The sequence below is a fragment of the Chelonoidis abingdonii genome, chromosome 2, assembly GCF_003597395.2.
Source record: "Chelonoidis abingdonii isolate Lonesome George chromosome 2, CheloAbing_2.0, whole genome shotgun sequence".
In the NCBI taxonomy this organism is placed as follows: Eukaryota; Metazoa; Chordata; order Testudines; family Testudinidae; genus Chelonoidis; species Chelonoidis abingdonii.
The window spans coordinates 179,180,411-179,197,572 of NC_133770.1; the positions used below are offsets into that span (position 1 = coordinate 179,180,411).

Below are 17,162 nucleotides of genomic sequence, written 5' to 3' on the forward strand. Positions count from 1 at the left end.
CCCTGCTTTACAGTTCACGACCAGGGGTTCCACCGTGCCGGTGTACGTTTGAAAGGGGAGAAGGTTGGATCTGGAGCGAGTGCAAGATCTTGCAGAAAGAGAAGAGTTTGTTCCGAATGAGAGAAATAGAAGCGTTTGGAGGAGGGTACTGCGCGTGGATTGGGACAAGCCCAACAGAAACCCTAGGTACAGCGGGCACCAGGGTCCTGTATGGAAGAGAGGCTCGAGAAGCCCTTCACCAGCTGTCACCGGGCTACATGTCGAGAGGAAGTAACCAGGGGAAGAAAACCGCTATCAAGTTGAGTTCCCACAACCCTCCGCCCCTGGGTGTTGGCGACCTGGTGCCCAGTACGGAGGGCGGGCCCAAGGTCTCCTCTCTTTCTCCCATCCCCTCCCTCCAAGGACACTATGGGAGTTTTGATTAAGAACTGCGTTCAGAGGCAAGCAATATTGCCCCTGAACCTACCCCAGAGAAAGAAAGCTCCGCCTTTGCAGACCAGCGACGAATACTGTGAAGCCACTCGCAGGGATCTCGTCTTCAATACCGCAATTTGACTCTGTCAGGACAGCGAGCATGCTTCTCCAATGGCATTATGGTGTGTTGGCTCTTACCAAAACCTGTGTCGCCCCAAATACCACACTAGAGATTTTTATGATCTCTGGACGTAATAAGTTGATGTCTATACATAGGAATTACAGCTAATGGGAACTAACCCAAAATTCGCGAACTTTTAGCTCCCTCAGCCATTCAATAACAAACTTCTCCATGCCTCACTTACAAGTAAAAAATGGCGCATCATAAAAGTAGGATCTGAACACCAGTTTATATGGGCAACACCACTAAGTTGAGGACAGTTTGACCTCTACACTTTCACTGTCTTATTTACAGTCCTTTTAAATCGAACCTCTTCACGCCAGAAGCATTTAAGGAGCTTCGTCCATTCGTTTCGTTAGAAAGACCGTGAGAGGAGTAGTGCCCTGTATAATAAAAAACCACTTTCGATAGAGTACCAATGTCCTGACACCCTGCCCTAGATAGAAGGCAGAATTCAGATGCAATCGCATGCAACGCCGTGGCCCAGTAGCGACGACAAACAATTAGATGCTTCATGCTAGAGCTAGTTGGTGTAGACAACAATTCTCTGCAACCAATTACGCGATAGTCTCTCGCGATGCTCTCACTCCAACTCCTATCTCATTTCTCGCTCCTTCTTATACCGCTCCTCCCAAAGCCGCACGTCACGATAACTTACTTCAATCATTCCTAGCTCCCTTCCACAGGATCATATTGGTCTACTGCTGGACATTCTGTGAGCCACATATGCGAACTCCAGAGAGGCGACCCGGCTACCCTATCTACAATCCATAGTGTGAAAAACCCCCATTCTCTCCTAACATTATTCATACATCAAACAACGCTGCGCATGATTATTATACATACATGATAAGCACAGAGTCTCGTTATTATGCCAACGAAGCTAAACAATAACCCTCCTACTTGCTCCTCGTACTTCGTATGACATGATGTACCATCTGATCTATCATTACTGAGTGTAGAAAACTACGTATACCTCACATATATGTATACTGTTGCTTGTACATTTACCTCAGTATATTTTATGCGTAACTCAATATCCCTCATTCTGAATCTCACGCATGCTAGGCTATTGTTCAGCAGACGCCGTGTTCCTTTCACTAGCGTTCTGGTCTGTTGCTTTATCAAAACGCCCACCCATTAGCGAGCTAATTTGTTCCGTGAAGGACTGATGGCTCACGTAATGCCTGCAGTCGGCCAGAAAACAACAGAAACAACATCTTGCCACGGTCTGTACTGTCATCGCAGGAAGACTTTTGACCCTCGCCACAATCTTCGTCTTTAGCTTTATTTCCAAGCCCCTAGCATAACCTCTAGTGTTCGTGCCTTGGCAGTCAGCTCACGCTTCATATGCCCACTCCTCGTTTACGTCCAACCAGGGTCTTAGTGCGCGACGCCGCATGAGATGGCGGAATTATATTTACCCCTGCTCGGCTTCGCTACATTCCCTGCGCGAGGTGATTCTCTCGTGCTAGCCGCTCCTCATGCACTGCTTCTCCTTCTGCCGCGCTATTGTCCGACAGTTGGAGGGCCAGGACGGCGCGGGTGTTCTACTCGGATATGTCGACCACTCCACCTCCATCGACATCCAGCCACTCCAACAACATACGTTACATAATTGACGCGGTGCAGTCGTAACTTCCCGATTTGGTTTTGCCTTACTCTATTCCTGTCGACAGTGTGAGAATCTTCGTGCATCACTGCTCCATTTCCAGTATCGGTTGATTCCCCACAGCCTTACTAGGCCGGGTTGCCGGCCAACACGAGTCGGAGCTAACTAGTTATTGCGATACGGTCTCACAGCGCGTCAACACTGGCCAGAGCCGCAGACAGTAGCCGCATTCTCACAATGGCAATGGCCATTCTCCTGTTCACCGTAGATTCATTTTTCGCGATCAGCTAAAGGCCACGACCCTACTCTGAAGCATCGCGCAATCTGGCGTTATGTCGAAATGTTTGATCTCGCCACCTTATGGGTGCGCCTTTTAATCTTAGACTCCCGCAATGCCCCCTCCGTCACGCCACCTCGCCTCCTCCCAATGCTCTCCTCGCAGACATCTTCCCTCCCCACACAGCACCCCCCGCACGTTGTCGGGCATTCTCAGCCTGCCTGTCCTCCGCATCCCTTCTCCCTTTGGGCTTGATAGCCACACTCTATCGCGGATGCCCGCCCATAGTGCTTTCTTAACACTGTGGGCGGACCCTGTATCGACGTGCGCGCGTCTCTCGCGTGGCGCGGCAGGTCCGTTCATACTCAACCGCCGCTCCACTTTTCCAGCTAAGATTCTGAATCTCCACCCGTCCTCACTTGGAGCTTCCGGACTGCTAGAACTCCCCTCCTCTGCAAATTGCGCTGCCCGAGACTAGCCACAGCTCTAGCACTGGCCACAAGTAAAGTGTTCTCAGCTACCGGAGACAAAACAGTTGGTGTGGATACATTACAGGCACACCCCGAGCATTATTATGCGCTAGCCCATTCTCCGGTTCTCTACGATTTCAAAGTTGCGAGATAGACCCGTAACGCCATGCGCGTCGTATACTCCACTCGTTCTAAAGGACGTGTAACCTGCTGCTCCTGCCGATGTGACTCACCTCCATCGATTGGGGATGTGTTTCCCCAGAAAAGATTCGTCCGGTAGTAGTTGTGCAGTGATATTATCCGTATGAATCAGACGCATAAGCCTGAACTGCCTGTCTCAACTTTGTGATCATGCTGCTTAAGGCCGGTTGAGCCAAAACGAACCAAAGTTTTTCCCGTTGCTGACTGCCGCTTTCTACTTCCTCAGTCTCGCGTGGCAATAACCGTCATACGGGGGCCCTCCACACCGCCCACCATCCCGAAGTACAAGGAAGTCCCTCAGTGCTAGGCTGCGTCTCAATGTGCCGCCGCACGTCTCACCCCAGTTTCGTAGCCCTCATCTAGCAGCGCGTTAAGGCAGACGCCTTAAAAGACTCGAAGCGTGAGCAAGCTGCCTCCTTCTCTAGTTGCTAGTGCCCACCACAAGCTACATGCGGTGCGTTCTTCCAGGCAAACAAATAGAGGCTAGCACTTTACACCTTTTCTTCGCAGCGAACTTGGGTGCACCAGCAATGCGTAGTGCGACCCTTTCAACCATCCACGTGGTTCCGTTCGATCGAGCATACGCGCTGCTCAGCCTAGTCGCTGCCCACAGGCTCACCCCTGCGACTCGTTGCAGGGCATAACATGTGAGAACCGATCAGCGGGCACTCATCATATCCTTTTCGCGGTTCGACACCCTCTATATCCATGATCCCATAAATCTCAGAGAAGTGAGGATCTCGCTGCGGCCATGCGTCCCTGGTGACGTGCCGGACTAACCCGTTTACTGAGTGGAGAAAACTTCCTTTGCTTGCTACTTTCTGGCGGTTTGTAAAGCCTGCCGCTCCCAGCCCATTCTGTATGCCCCCACAGAGCCAGGACATTTTCTTTACGTCCCTAATTCATTTCCTGTGGTGATCTGACTAGCTGTTCTGAGTGCCAGCCTATACCGTGCTCGCTCTTCAATCACTCAGTTCGAAACGAGGCCACAAATAAGTCAGCGCCTGGTAGCACGGCTCCTGCAGTGCAGGCAAAAGCATATCAGTTTTTACCGCTCTTAATGTGGGGAAAAGAACAGCCCTAACTGTGGCACACATCCTAGCTTAATTCAGCGTGATGGCTGCCCGTCCGCCTTTCCACGCGGGCTTGGCTACCTGGCCTCAAGCGCTGGCAGCGAGTAGTTCAGGACCCAGCCTCCCCGCCACAGCAGTGAAGAAGCCCGGGGAAGGATCCTCCCTGAGAAGTCCGCACGCATGGTGTTCCATCTTAGGTCTGACCAGCCTGACCCTGGGCACCATAAAAGGTTATCCCCAGAGGAGGCTGTCAGTGCAGGCGATTTTGCCGTCCACTGGACACTTACCCTCCCCTCCAGTCGCTGCGCGCTCTGGCCTGTGGAAGCTCCCTCGTCTCCGCCCACCCCCAGGCGCTAATTTTTCCCTGTATTTGGTAAATAACACGCTCCTCTCACTCCTCCCCTATTTTCTCCTGTTTCGCCGCTTGACCGCGTGTTAATAGTCTTCGTCTCCCTTCTCGCTTACGACCGTCTCCTTCCCTAGTACCCTACCCTACCCATAAAGACCTGCCTTACTCCCACCTGTCTCTGTGCATGGTCGGTAGAAAGCATGACGAAATGATAAAATGCGAGACCTCCATCTGCGCGCCAAGACCATACATAGTACTTCTTCCGTAGCCAAGCTCTGGCCCCACGCAGGGACCCCACCTGAGGCTTGGACCAGGCCTGCTGCTCATGTCGCGCCCTCACGGCGGCGAAGGCCAGCCTGGTCACGGCCATAGAAGCTAACCAACATTACGTCCTTACTATTATGTTATTAGAAGCCTCTTGCTAGTAGCCAGAATTATTGTGACTGTAACAATTGTAAATGGCCGAAACTTACATATCCTAATGGTGCCCCTTAATCTGGCAAAGCCTGCCCTTGCTTCACCCAGGCTCACTACTCCAGTATACTCAACCAAACCTCAGAGCACGAATACAAGAACCATGCTCTTGAGACTGGGCATCTGAGTAAGGAGAGAGACTTAAATGAATTATTTATTAATGAGGCACAGGCTCCGCTACAACAGGTCTGATTACAAGAGCTATGTCGACAATGAAACCCTCTTGCTCCCATAGCCGGCGGGGCCTCATGCACGGTCGTACACGGTGAGCAGCTCGAAGACATTTTCTCAAGCACTTGAAAGTCCGTGCCTTTACTGGTTTCTCCCATGCCTGCCGTACCCTTCATAAGGACCTTCGGCGATCAACGGCTGGAACCGGAGTCACCGATCTATACCGCACTTAACGTCGCGGGAACGCATGTATCCAGAAGAGGCTTGCTCGTCACACGGTACAAACACCCGTCGCGTCAATCCAGAAATTGACGATATCGCCAGTCTGCTTCAACGGCCGAGCCTGGCGCTCCTGCTCTGCGTGACACTATCGCGACAAGGGCACAAAAACTTTTCGCGCGAACTCCTCCCGAGCACCTATACATTTCGAGCAAGCGTCTGCGGATCGGATGGCGCCCAAAGATACCAGACGATGGTCCATGAGGTAGGCCCGGCATTAAAATTGCCCCACCCCACCTTCGTGCGGGACCGATAAGAGTGAAGATCACAGCGTCGGTAAAGGGCGACCGCGACAGTTCCCTGGATCATTGGCGGTGAAGCCGAGGGTTCATCCCAGTCTCGACGGACAATCGACGTTATTGGCCTCGTATCCGGCTTCCGGTCATCCGTGAGGCACCAAGATTTGCACACGCATTTGTCCAGCCACTGCTGAGACCGTGGAACATCCACACATCAGTCTCGAGCAACCTCGGCGATTAGTGTCACTGAGGCTCGCGCGCCCGGCGGGGAGAAATAGACAGAACCCACGGACCTACGCCCCGTGGAAGTGGCGCCCGCAATAGGGTCTACTGTGTCCCGAAAACATATAACGTCCCCATCTTCCAACGCTGTTCCATTGTCCTCCCGACAAAAGAACGTCTACTCCAGCGTGCGAGTCATCTCTTCATGCTTCAGCTCGACAGCCGCCTGCGGCCGCCTGTGCCTTTGTTTTGGCAGTAATCTCCGAAAAAAGCATGCCTCGCTAGCATAGACTCCTTACGCGCGACTCCGTCCCGCTAGTGGATTCTCGGTCCTAGTCATCTACTGCCCCACATACCTCTAAAAAACTCGAGTAGCGACCAACCGCTGGCCCCTGGATGTCGTGTGCCGAAGCGTGGCGGGCGGGCGGGGGCGTGCGGTGCTGACACCACCTCCTGTCCTGCCCTCCTATGCCCGTCCCGTACTCAGTTGACTAGAACACGATAGAATGGCTCTAAGCCGTGTTGAAGATGCAAGTCAAAACTCCAGTGCGCCTGGAGTACACCAGCGCCTGGATTGTTCGGAAAGGAGCCAACGCGTAGCCCAGATGAGGTCCGCCGTAGACGGGAAGCCAGCAGACGCTCAACCAATGGCCACCGACGCCTCATGAAGGAGGGACGGGCCACGTAGGTACCTAGCGATGAGCGTCCCCTCCCAAGTCCGATCGCCTTTGTCGTGCCGCTAACTGAGGCACTCCCCGCAGGGACAGCGATTAGGCACTCGCAGGGTCCACAGCGCGTGCATGGTAAGCTGCGTGCTAGAAAAATTGCATATATGCAGCCATCTGCACAATCTCTTGTGTGACGGAACCCTGAGCCTCCTGCCACCACCTCGAAGGTCTGCATATGACAGGTATGACGAAAACACAGGTGTCTGCGCTCGTGGTTACAGTGAACAGCCCCGTCCTCTAGTTTGATTTTCCCGACAGCGCGCACTCCCCACGGGGACAATCTGTTTCGGTACTAATCGTATCTAACGTTCCTAACGCGGATCTGCCCGGCCGGACGGAGCTGTACGGGATCGGCAGCCCCGGAGCTGTAACCGGCGCGGCCCGGGAACGCCTGAAAAAACCAAAAGGGAAAGAATTGCTGCGCTATGGCGTAGGCCGGCAGCCTCCCGGAGTGGTGCGCCATATGCCATCAATCCGCCACTCCGCTAACAAAAGGAAGACGCCATACGGCGTTGTCTGCTGCCTTCACAAAGCGGAGGGCCGGGTGCTGGCCTCGCTACCCCCATAGCCACCACCCGTGAGGCCAGCCTGGTTTTCTTAGACACACCAAAGTTCAACAGCCGGGCCCACTGTGCTCTCGTGATCACCAGCCAAATGTCAAAGGCGCTCCGCCCGCACAGATATGTGATCAGGCTTTGTATGTAGGAGAACAGGGTTAGACCTACCTCCGCGATCCTTACGCTTTCTCGCAGTACCCTTTGCAGTGGATCATGCGGTCCCTGAATAGTACACCAAAGCCCATGGGAACTCAGCTACTTGGTCATAGGACCGATGGCCACGAGCAAACACAAAATCCGGCCCGGGCATTTTATCGGTGGAGGTCCTAGAACTGGCCCGCCGCGAATAACACCTCTATCCCTGAGTAGCTGGGACTAGAGCTGGACTTCCTTGCGTTGTCCTGCTGACCCACTGTGCGTCACGGTGCACTCTAAAACGCGCCTCTAGTGGATCAACCTCTCTATTTGATAATCATGACGGTGTGGCTTACATTCTGTCTTGTGTAACTACTGCTGAATATCGCCGGTTGGACGGAGGCGCCTAATTCGCAGCAAGGACCTATAACTCGCGGGTCCCTCTGAATGCAGGTGTAGAGGTCCACCCAGACATACCACTAAAAGTCCAATTAGCACACTCTAACTTTAAAAAGCGAATCGTCGAGGTACTTCAAGAATTTGAACAAGTGCGCACACATTCTAACTTCATGTAACCATAATGCTAATCATAAACCAAAACACTCATCAGCTCAGATCCCCGATTCTCGCTATCATATCGACAATTGAGGACCATAGACAGTACTACGTCAGAGCCAGGTAACTCAACTATTATCTCAACTTAAGACCTGACCCTTTTGCACACCTTGGAGTCACACACTTTGACCGAAACTCCAACGAATATCAAATATTAAAAGTGAATATATCAAAAAATGCAAAGGCCCTAACTTAACACGCCCACTACGGCGTACGGCCATGCATATTTTGTACCCACGCCTCACGTTATAACACTTTCTAACCCGTGTTCTGACGGGGCCCGTGAGAGCGGCTCCTTTTTCGTGCCCCCCCGCGCACCGCGTCAGCCCTTCCAGCCCTCCCGTTGCCGCGAGCCACGGCTCTTACCCCGGTGACGTGATTGATTGATAGGAGCTGGTTTATATCCATGAAGTTGCTCTACTGGGAGTCAGGTGCTCTAATTGGCCAACAGCCTTTCTAGTTAATCTAAAGCAAACCTTCCTCCCTTGGCAGGGAATAAGGCCCCCTGCTAACACTCTTATGCTGCCCTCTGGCCATGCTGTATCACAATACTTTCTTTCTGTCTCTTAATAACCAGCCTATTGATGTATGGCACAATATTTGAAATTTAGCTCTATATTAAGATCTTAATTTAAAAGAAAATTAAACTGAGAAATTAGGCTCGGAGATTGGTAATGAGGTACAGAACACTCATCTCTGGACCACGAGTTCAAATCTAGCCCACGTTAGTAGTGAGGAAAAAGTCATTATCTGACTACAGGCTGTGAAATAAATTGTTAATAATCTCAATCTAGCTCCTAGTACAGTAGTTCTCAAATTTACCTCCTGCCACACAAGTACATATACCAATAATAAAAATCAACATGCAACTCCTACTAAATATTAAAAAGAGTCAACTTGATTCAAACGAGTCAACAATCCGTTGTAATAAAAGCAAAACTGCGATTGTGCTTGGCACTCACAATTAAATGTCCGTACCATTTCATAGCAAACAGATCAACGTACGGATGGCAACGACTTTGTATAATGCTATGCAATCTTAACAGAAAGCCATCAAAATGTACAGCACCATCTGAGGACCTGTTTGTCTGGAGGAATCAGCTTTGCTACTTGAGCATTGGCCTGCTAAACCGAGGGTTGTGAGCTCAATCCTTGAGGAGGCCATTTAGGGGTCTGGGGCAAAAATCTGTCTGGGAATTGGTCCTGCTTTGAGCAGGGGGTTGGACTAGATGACCTCCTGAGGTCCCTTCCAACTCTGATATTCTATGACCCTGCCATGTTCTATGACCCTACTTATTCATAGCAGTGGGAAAAATGTGTAATTCTTTTTTTCCCTAAAGCTTCTCTCACACCTCCACAATACATTCTGTGTCCCTCCTAAGGGGGACCCTCCCCCAGTTTGAGAACCTCAGTCCTTGTAGATAAGTATCTGCCTCACTAAAAAAAAATTACAACCACAAACATCAAGTTTATTTGGCAGCCTCAACCAAGCTGCCGTGGAACAAACACCCTTGGAGACAGGACTACTTCTCTCCTGGATGAGGGCTGAGCCATGTTGGAAGGGCAGTGTGATGGCAGCTTCCATGCCCATTCCCCATGCAGTACATTCTATGGATTTAATAGAAAAGTTTATATTCTAGAGCTCTCAGTCTAGGTCTTTCACCAGCATCAAGTTCACTTCAGATAAACCAAAATGTGGCCACTTTTCAAAATACACTATAGGACACAATGTGACATGGGCTATCTACATTTGAAAGGACTGATGAGAGTGCATCTTTGGATAAGGTCTTTTATTCAGTGAATTACTGGTTTCTGTATTCTGCATCCATATTACTATGGTAATTGAATTATTTGCTGTTGACAGCATGGTATATTACACTAGGCTTTTGCCATTTTCCATGATGTTGTTCCTAGCAAAGAGCACTATTTGTCAATTGTAAATTTTATAAAATGGCATACACTAGTTATGTATACTACGGTTGTGGTATATGTGGTTTGAAAGCATGAAGCTGAGTGGAAGGAACAATTATCTATTGTCTGTAATGTTTCATACTGTATCTTTGTTTGTTTGTTTGTTTGTTTGTTTGTTTTTTACACTCCAGCCCTATAAGAAGTGAGTAGAGTGAGTGGGGAAAGAAACTTTGGCCAGGCTGAGTAACACTTTCAAGCTAAGCTCTTGGTGAGATGGACAATCTGGTCCTGAGAGGCACTCAGCCTGCACGCACACACACACTTCCCATTGATTTGGTCATCAGTCCTTTGGTGGGAATAAATATCCCATTTCTTCGATGTCAGTGGGAGTTCACCTCCACAATTACACTGTGTAGGAAGAGGCTTAAGACAGAGGCTGTGGTGAGTAGGTAGCATTACAATAGTAGTCTTTTGCTGTCAGTGTGAGAGATCATCCTCCTTGCTTTCCTGTTCCCAGAATAAATGGGGCAGTCTAGATAAATATCCGTATCTGTATTATTTCTGTCCTAGGTACATAGGTACCGACTTTTATTTTTCCCCGGGGGTGCTCCACCCCAACTCCACCCTGAGGGTCCACCTTGCCATCACTCCGCCTGTTCCCGCCCCCACTCCGCCCCCTCCCCAATGTCCCTGCCCGCCTGCTGCTCTCCGCCCTCCCCCAACCCCCTCCCCAAGCAGGCGAATAGCTGATTGGCAGGGCCTTGCCAAACAGCTGTGACTGGTGAATGCTGAGCATCCACTATTTTTTTCCTGCAGGTGCTCCAGTGCCTATGCCCAAGTATGCACAACAGCCGTCTGAATGTAGCTGCAGAACTCTCCATGCCAATTGCTTTATTTAAGGTGGATGCACTGTGAAAAGAAAGTAGAATACAGTTGTTTAACACTTTTCCCTGCTCACTGTTGTACTTCTGTCTCCCACCCATCTGAAACTTCTGAGAGGTTTTCCTTGTTATAGTGTTGCATGTTGATAAAACGGTGCTTTCTCCAGTCCCAGGCATTCCTTCTTTCTGCAGTCTTTTTGGGTCGCTCTGTGTTGTACTTTTGCCTAACAGCTGGGTCAGGTTATCCAGCTGCTGTTATTGCAGATATTTTGCTGTCGGTGTCTTATTGGGTCAGATACAGTTTTCTAGCCTGTCTTCCAGTGCAGCTGTGTCAGGGACTCCACATTAGGGGAACGAATGCTGGCTTTGATTGCCTAAGATGCTTTTTTATTCTAGGTTTTGATATTCCTTTACTCTGATTCTGATGTAACACTGGTTTTACATTGACTTAAATAAGATTATTCCTAAGTGAGTAAGGGAAGAATCAGGTCCTTTTCTTTCTCTCTCTCTATGCGTACGTGTATGTGTATGTGCGCGCGCGTGTGTGTGTAATATACCTTCCGGTTGGTTGCATGCAGTGAAACTAACCTGTGACTGTAACACTGTGAGGACTCCAATTCCTGAAAAGCCATCGTCCATGAGGCAAAGCTGTTCCCACGAAAAATGCATGAAAATATATTAGATATTGTTTCACGTCAGTGTTGTTCATTGAACACATCCATGTTTTCTCTTGTGGCATCAGAATACATCACTGTCTTCTTGCTACTTTTTCCCTTTGAGCAGTGCTTCACTGTAGTTAGTGTGCTTCATTACCTGACCGCTGCAGGTTGGTGCAGAGTTGAGTATGACAATCAGATCAATTAAATCCTAATGAAAGGAGAAAGGGGCTGTGATTGTAAACCATATGGGATTGTCTGAAGGTGCAGTTTAGGTAAATAATGTCCACTGCACTCAGTTTTAATCCTCTATGTTTGTTTACCTAGCAAAGCTGCTGTCCCAGTTCTGTGGCTTAAATTTTTAACTGTTTGAAATATAGATGTGCAAACTCTAACGTGAGGCTGGCCGCAGCATGGCATTCAGGGTGGACTTAATTAGGCAGGAGGCTCAGCTTTCTGAAATTTATAGGCATCTCCGATTGAATAAACATTTTTTAAAAATCGTTCTGCTCCTAGTTAGTAACAATCTCCCAATAATCCCAGCTAAAAAGAGGGAGGGAAAAAATGTAACATGTAAGCAGAATTATCAGTGTGATAGTAGTCACATCTTAATAGTTGCTTCTTTGTTTGAATCGTTTGATCTTAATGTTTTTTAAATCAACCACACTAACTGTGATTCCTCTACAATTCAGCCCCTCTCCTATTTCTCCCACACTAATTCCCGCCATTTACAGATCTATTTCATGTCTCTGTGTCATGAAAGAACTGCTCATCTGTATTGGGAGAGGAGCTTGAGTCATGAGAGGCGACAGCATAAGGACATGGGATCCAAAATAAGGAGGGTTAACTACGACCAGTTACGCTTCTAAACACTTTTGCTTTTCCATGCTAAAGGCAAAGTTGTGATCACATCATATTAGCTAAAACATGGTTACATGTTTTCTAATGTGATACATTTTTCAGGCCTCAGGATCAGGGCCAGAATTACATCATTTTTAAAGAGCCTTTCAGCCAAGGGTCTCAAAAGCATGTTACATACAGTTATTATTGAAGTTGCAAAATGCGAGATTGCAGAAACCCCTATCACTTCCCCTGTGGACCGAGACCTCTCCTGACCTTGGCCTTTCAGTGCATCCCTATCAGGTCCTCACACCCTTCCCTCGATAATCTCAGACACGCCTCACAATTTGAAAACCTCTGTCATACGGTATATTTCTGAATTCTGTCTTATCCCCCCATCTCCCTCTTCCCCTCTTTTTCCTTTTCTTCCCCTGTTCACAGCTGTGAGAACTTCTGAAACTGGGGGAAGCTCACGTGCCTTCCTCTTCTACTTTCTGATATCTTTTAGCTTAATTTAAGCTGTTAGGTGATATGTATAATACTGTCAGTTCCATTGTTGCAATTCCTTTCCAAGAGTGTAATCGTAAACTGCTGTTTAGTCTCTCTGGATTGGTGGTGACATGCCCAACTACCAAAGAACACATGGTACACTGCTGTGGAGGTATGCTGTATGCTACATGATCTCAAGACAATATGCGCTACTGATGCTTACTAAGGTGTAAGTAGTGACATAAATGAAAGGAGATGTCATTCTATTTTCTATGTACTGCACCTTCAGATACAAAGGAATCTTCACAAAAACAGCTGTGAAGCAGCTGCCATTTTATTTTTCAGTTAAGATACAGAATGTAAGGGTTCACTAGGCACATTTCTTTCTCTGTCCTACAATCTCATGTGGAGACTTTACATTCGTTCGTTCTTTGTCTTCTGTGATCTGAAATAAAAATAATAATCGGGACTGAAAAATACATGTTTTGCTCTTTGTGTTTGGAAAAGCACTAGCACCCCTTCTAGTTGAAGCTGCTAGTGGTTGCTACAACTGAGCTGAAGCATCATGGAGTAGAGATTTGTGAAACATCTCACACTCTGACTGACAGTGTTACTTGCTAGCAGTGTAGGATTGCCAGTTGTTCTCCTGCTTCTGAAACTGCAAAACACATTAGACTGAGATATAGTGAGTGAAACCCCTTGTTTTCCTACATGTCGGTGTTAATCTTACACTGGCATGTTCTTTTGTCTTCACTTTCCATTGGAAAGTCAACACAGTGACATACACAGGGCATGTGTCCAGATGACACATATTTTATTCAGCAGTCAAGTACATAAGGACATAAGAACGGCCATACTGGATCAGACCAAATGTCCATCTAGCCCAGTATCCTGTCTTCCAACAGTGGCCAATGCCAGATGTCCCAGAGGGAATAAACAGAACAAGTACTCATCAAGTGATCCATCCCCTGTTGCTCATTCCCCGTTTCTGGCAAACAGAGGCTAGGGACACCATTCCTGCTCATGCAGGCTAATAGCCATTGATGGACCTATCCTCTATGAACTTATCTAGTTCTTTTTTGAACCCTGTCATAGTCTTGGCCTTCACAACATCCTCTGGCAAGGTGTTCCATAGGTTGACTGTGAGTTGTGTGAAGTAATACTTCCTTTTGTTTGTTTTAAACCTGCTGCCTCTTAATTTCATTTGGTGACCCCCTAGTTCTTGTGTTACGAGAAGGAGTAAATAACACTTCTTTAGTTTCTCCAGAACACTTTTTCAACATGGTGGAATGGCAGTAGTGAGGTGATGATCCATCAGAGAAACAAGTGAGATTATGCAATGGATTTTACTTAAATCCTCTGTGTAGATTTAAATTACATTCAGTCCTGACTGTCTGTATTATGTATTTTAGCATTACATTGATAATTTAAACAGTAAAAATAAAATAAGATGGCAAGACAAAAATGCTGTGATGGGGAACTGTGCTGTGATGTGTGTGTATGAATGTGTATTAGTCCTCTTTTTGTTTATTTTCCAGGACAAAGAAGGTCAGCCATTGCTATCGTATCACTTACCGGCACTTGGAGAGGACTCTGACTCAGCTCGAGGTGCACCACCTTCACCGAGCCATAGAGGAATCGGCAGTACAAGAACTGGGAGTGGAGGGTAGATTCTAAAATCTCTGCTTTGACAGTCACAATTACTGCGGACGGTTATTTATAAAGAAATAAAGGGGTTTTGTGGCTAAGCGTAGAGTTTGGAAGCCTTTTGATAAATGGGCAGTGGTAGAACTTTCAGATCATAAAGATTACCATTGAGAAATTGTTGACAAAGCATTTGTCCTTTATTTTAAGAAAGGGCGGGGGGCAGTAATGTAAGATTTCCCTCCTGTTACATTAAGAAATACTCTGCCTGGTGGTTTTCTGTGTTGTTAATTGGTCCCTGGGTTCCATTATAGAGTAAACACTTGGTATTATTTCTGTGTTGACAGGGTTTTACGTCCACATAATGAGTGAAGCAAAACAGAAACACATTTTAGCACTAAATAGAAAAAATGTTCACTCTTTCTTTTCTCCCCCTTCTTATAAAAAGGGCACATTCTGCATCAAGAAAAACTTTCATAAAATATACCTGCAAAGTTTGGATCCCGACCCAAGTTGATTGCTCTTGGATTTTAGTTTGGCCTATTCTAAAGGAAGGGATAGATGTGGAGTGCAAATCAGAACTTTCCCAGAGTGCTGGGTGTTTGGATGTGGCCTCTGGTGTGGGCTGAGGTGTACTCAGACCAAGCCAAAGAGAGCATCTCCTCTTGACACTTCTAGATGCCTGTGTTTCACATGCAAAGTGTCTGCTTCAAATCAGTGTTCCTAGCACGTGTACTATGGCAAAAATGTCCATCACCCTCATCATCAGCCAAAGATTGATATCGCTTAGAGGTGGAAGAGGGAAGTACTCGTTATTACAAGGCCCTGAAAAGCAGAAATGTGCAGGTACTTGAACTCCCATAATGTTATGTTTCCTAACAGAAGTCATCCACTGAAAGACATGACCTAGGAGGGAGAAAGGGGGTCTTTGATGGACCCCTTTCTAGTTCATTCATTTTATTGAATGCTTACTTCTTTCATGACAGGTTATAATAAGCAAATTTTGGCAGTGGAATGACACTGGAGGCTTGTGGACATTTTCAAATGGTCTGATAAATACTTGATGAAGCACTCAGATGCAGAGACGGTAGTGCGAGCGCTTGTTCTTGTCTGTAATGATATTTAATATGGTCTTTCAGGTAACTTACAAATTTGTTGGCTCTGCAAGGAACGTTGCCTTCTCCAGGAAATGGGGCAGTAAAAGCAATGCACTAAGAACCATCCAACATTGCTTTATACCTGATCACGAGACTACTGTGCAGTAAACACATACTCAGCCAGAAGAAGCCAGCAACTAGCACAGATGGGACATGAAGGGAGAGCTCATTGTAATTTCATTATTCAACAGACTTAGCTGTATAAACAAATTTTAATATAAATCACTGTTGCACTATCTAAATAACTTGATGATAAAGACAGCATGCTTGATTTTTTTCTATAAGGTAAACAGAGTAGGAGCTATTTACACACCAGAAGAACCTAGTTGGTGATCTTTAAACAGAAATCTTTTTAAAGAGCAGGTGTCCTTAATGGTCTTCCATTTCATTTGATTCCATCCTATTTTTAATCTCCCTCCCTTTTAGAATTCTCATTAGACACTACTACAATGAACGGACTTTTTCAAAAATTGCACCATAGTGGTGATTAGTCCTTGGCACAGCCAAGTTCAGGCAGTGTTGCCACCTGAGGACCCCAAATCTTACATGATGAAAGGGTGGTGTGATTTTCACTAATCACATTGCCTGAGGAGGGGAGTACAAGCGGTTTCCTGCGGTGAGAGCACAGAGGTAGTACCTAGAGCCTTTTGGGGACAGATGACATCTTGTTTCTTATTATGATCCTGGCTGGGGCACATTCAGGGCTGGTGCAACCCATTAGGTGACCTAAGTGGTTGCCTAGGGCACTAGCATTTGGGGGGCGGCATTTTGGGTCCTTTGGGGGCGGCCAGATCTTCAGCCACCCCGGTCGTTGTCGGTGTTTAGGTGGAGGGACCTCGGGCAGTGGGGCGCGGGGAAAGCCATCTGCAGCAAGTAAGGGGGAGCGCGGCACACAGGGGAACCGCTCCCTGCCCCAGCTCACCTCTACTCCACCTCCTCCCCTGAGCACGCCGCCCCGCTCTGCTTCTTTCCCTCCCAGGCTTGCGATGCCAAACAGCTGATTGGCACCGCAAGCCTGGGAGGCAGGAGAAGTGGAGCGGCGACAGCATGTCTGGGGAGGAGGCGGAGCAGAGGTGAGCTGGGGCAGGGAGCTGTCACATGGCTCCATGGGTCGGGGGGAGCTGCCACAGGAGGGGCACCTCAGGGCAGAGGGGTGGATGGGGAGCTGCCATGGGGGGGTGCCTCAGGGCTGAGTGGGGTGGGGAGCTGCCATGCGGGGGGCCCCTTAGGGCGAGGGGGGCAGAGAGCTGCCACAAGGCTCAGGGGGGTGCGCAAGGTGGAAGTTTCACCTACGGCGCGAAACATCCTTGCACCTGCCCTGGGCACACTGCAAGATTCTCTCTATCATTCAATAGGGAAACCTCCATCTACTGCTTCCCAAACCCCTTTACTCTGCCTCCTCCCTCCCACTCTCCCCACGCACACAATTTCTTAGGACAAGATTGGTTCTCCCACGGGACTGATCCATCAATATGTGTGGTGCAGAAGTTTAAGAAAGGTAGTGGGGAGAAAACTGGACTGTGAATCAGGGCTGCCCAGAGGGGAGGGCAAATGGGGCCCCCATGAGAATATAGTATTCTATAGTAT

The 17,162-nt window shown here is 48.1% G+C and overlaps 1 protein-coding gene across 3 annotated transcripts in view; it reads left to right on the forward strand.

Moving 5' to 3' along the window:
• Positions 1–16,387, forward strand: part of FARS2 (phenylalanyl-tRNA synthetase 2, mitochondrial) — a 407,483-nt gene extending 391,096 nt beyond the window's left edge. For all 3 annotated transcript variants that reach the window (XM_075062831.1, XM_075062829.1, XM_075062830.1), the window contains one exon: positions 14,313–16,387. In XM_075062831.1, the coding sequence (XP_074918932.1) occupies positions 14,313–14,451 (139 nt within the window). In that variant the 3' untranslated portion in view covers positions 14,452–16,387. The remainder of the gene's footprint in view (positions 1–14,312) is intronic.
• The last annotated feature ends 775 nt before the right edge of the window (positions 16,388–17,162 follow it).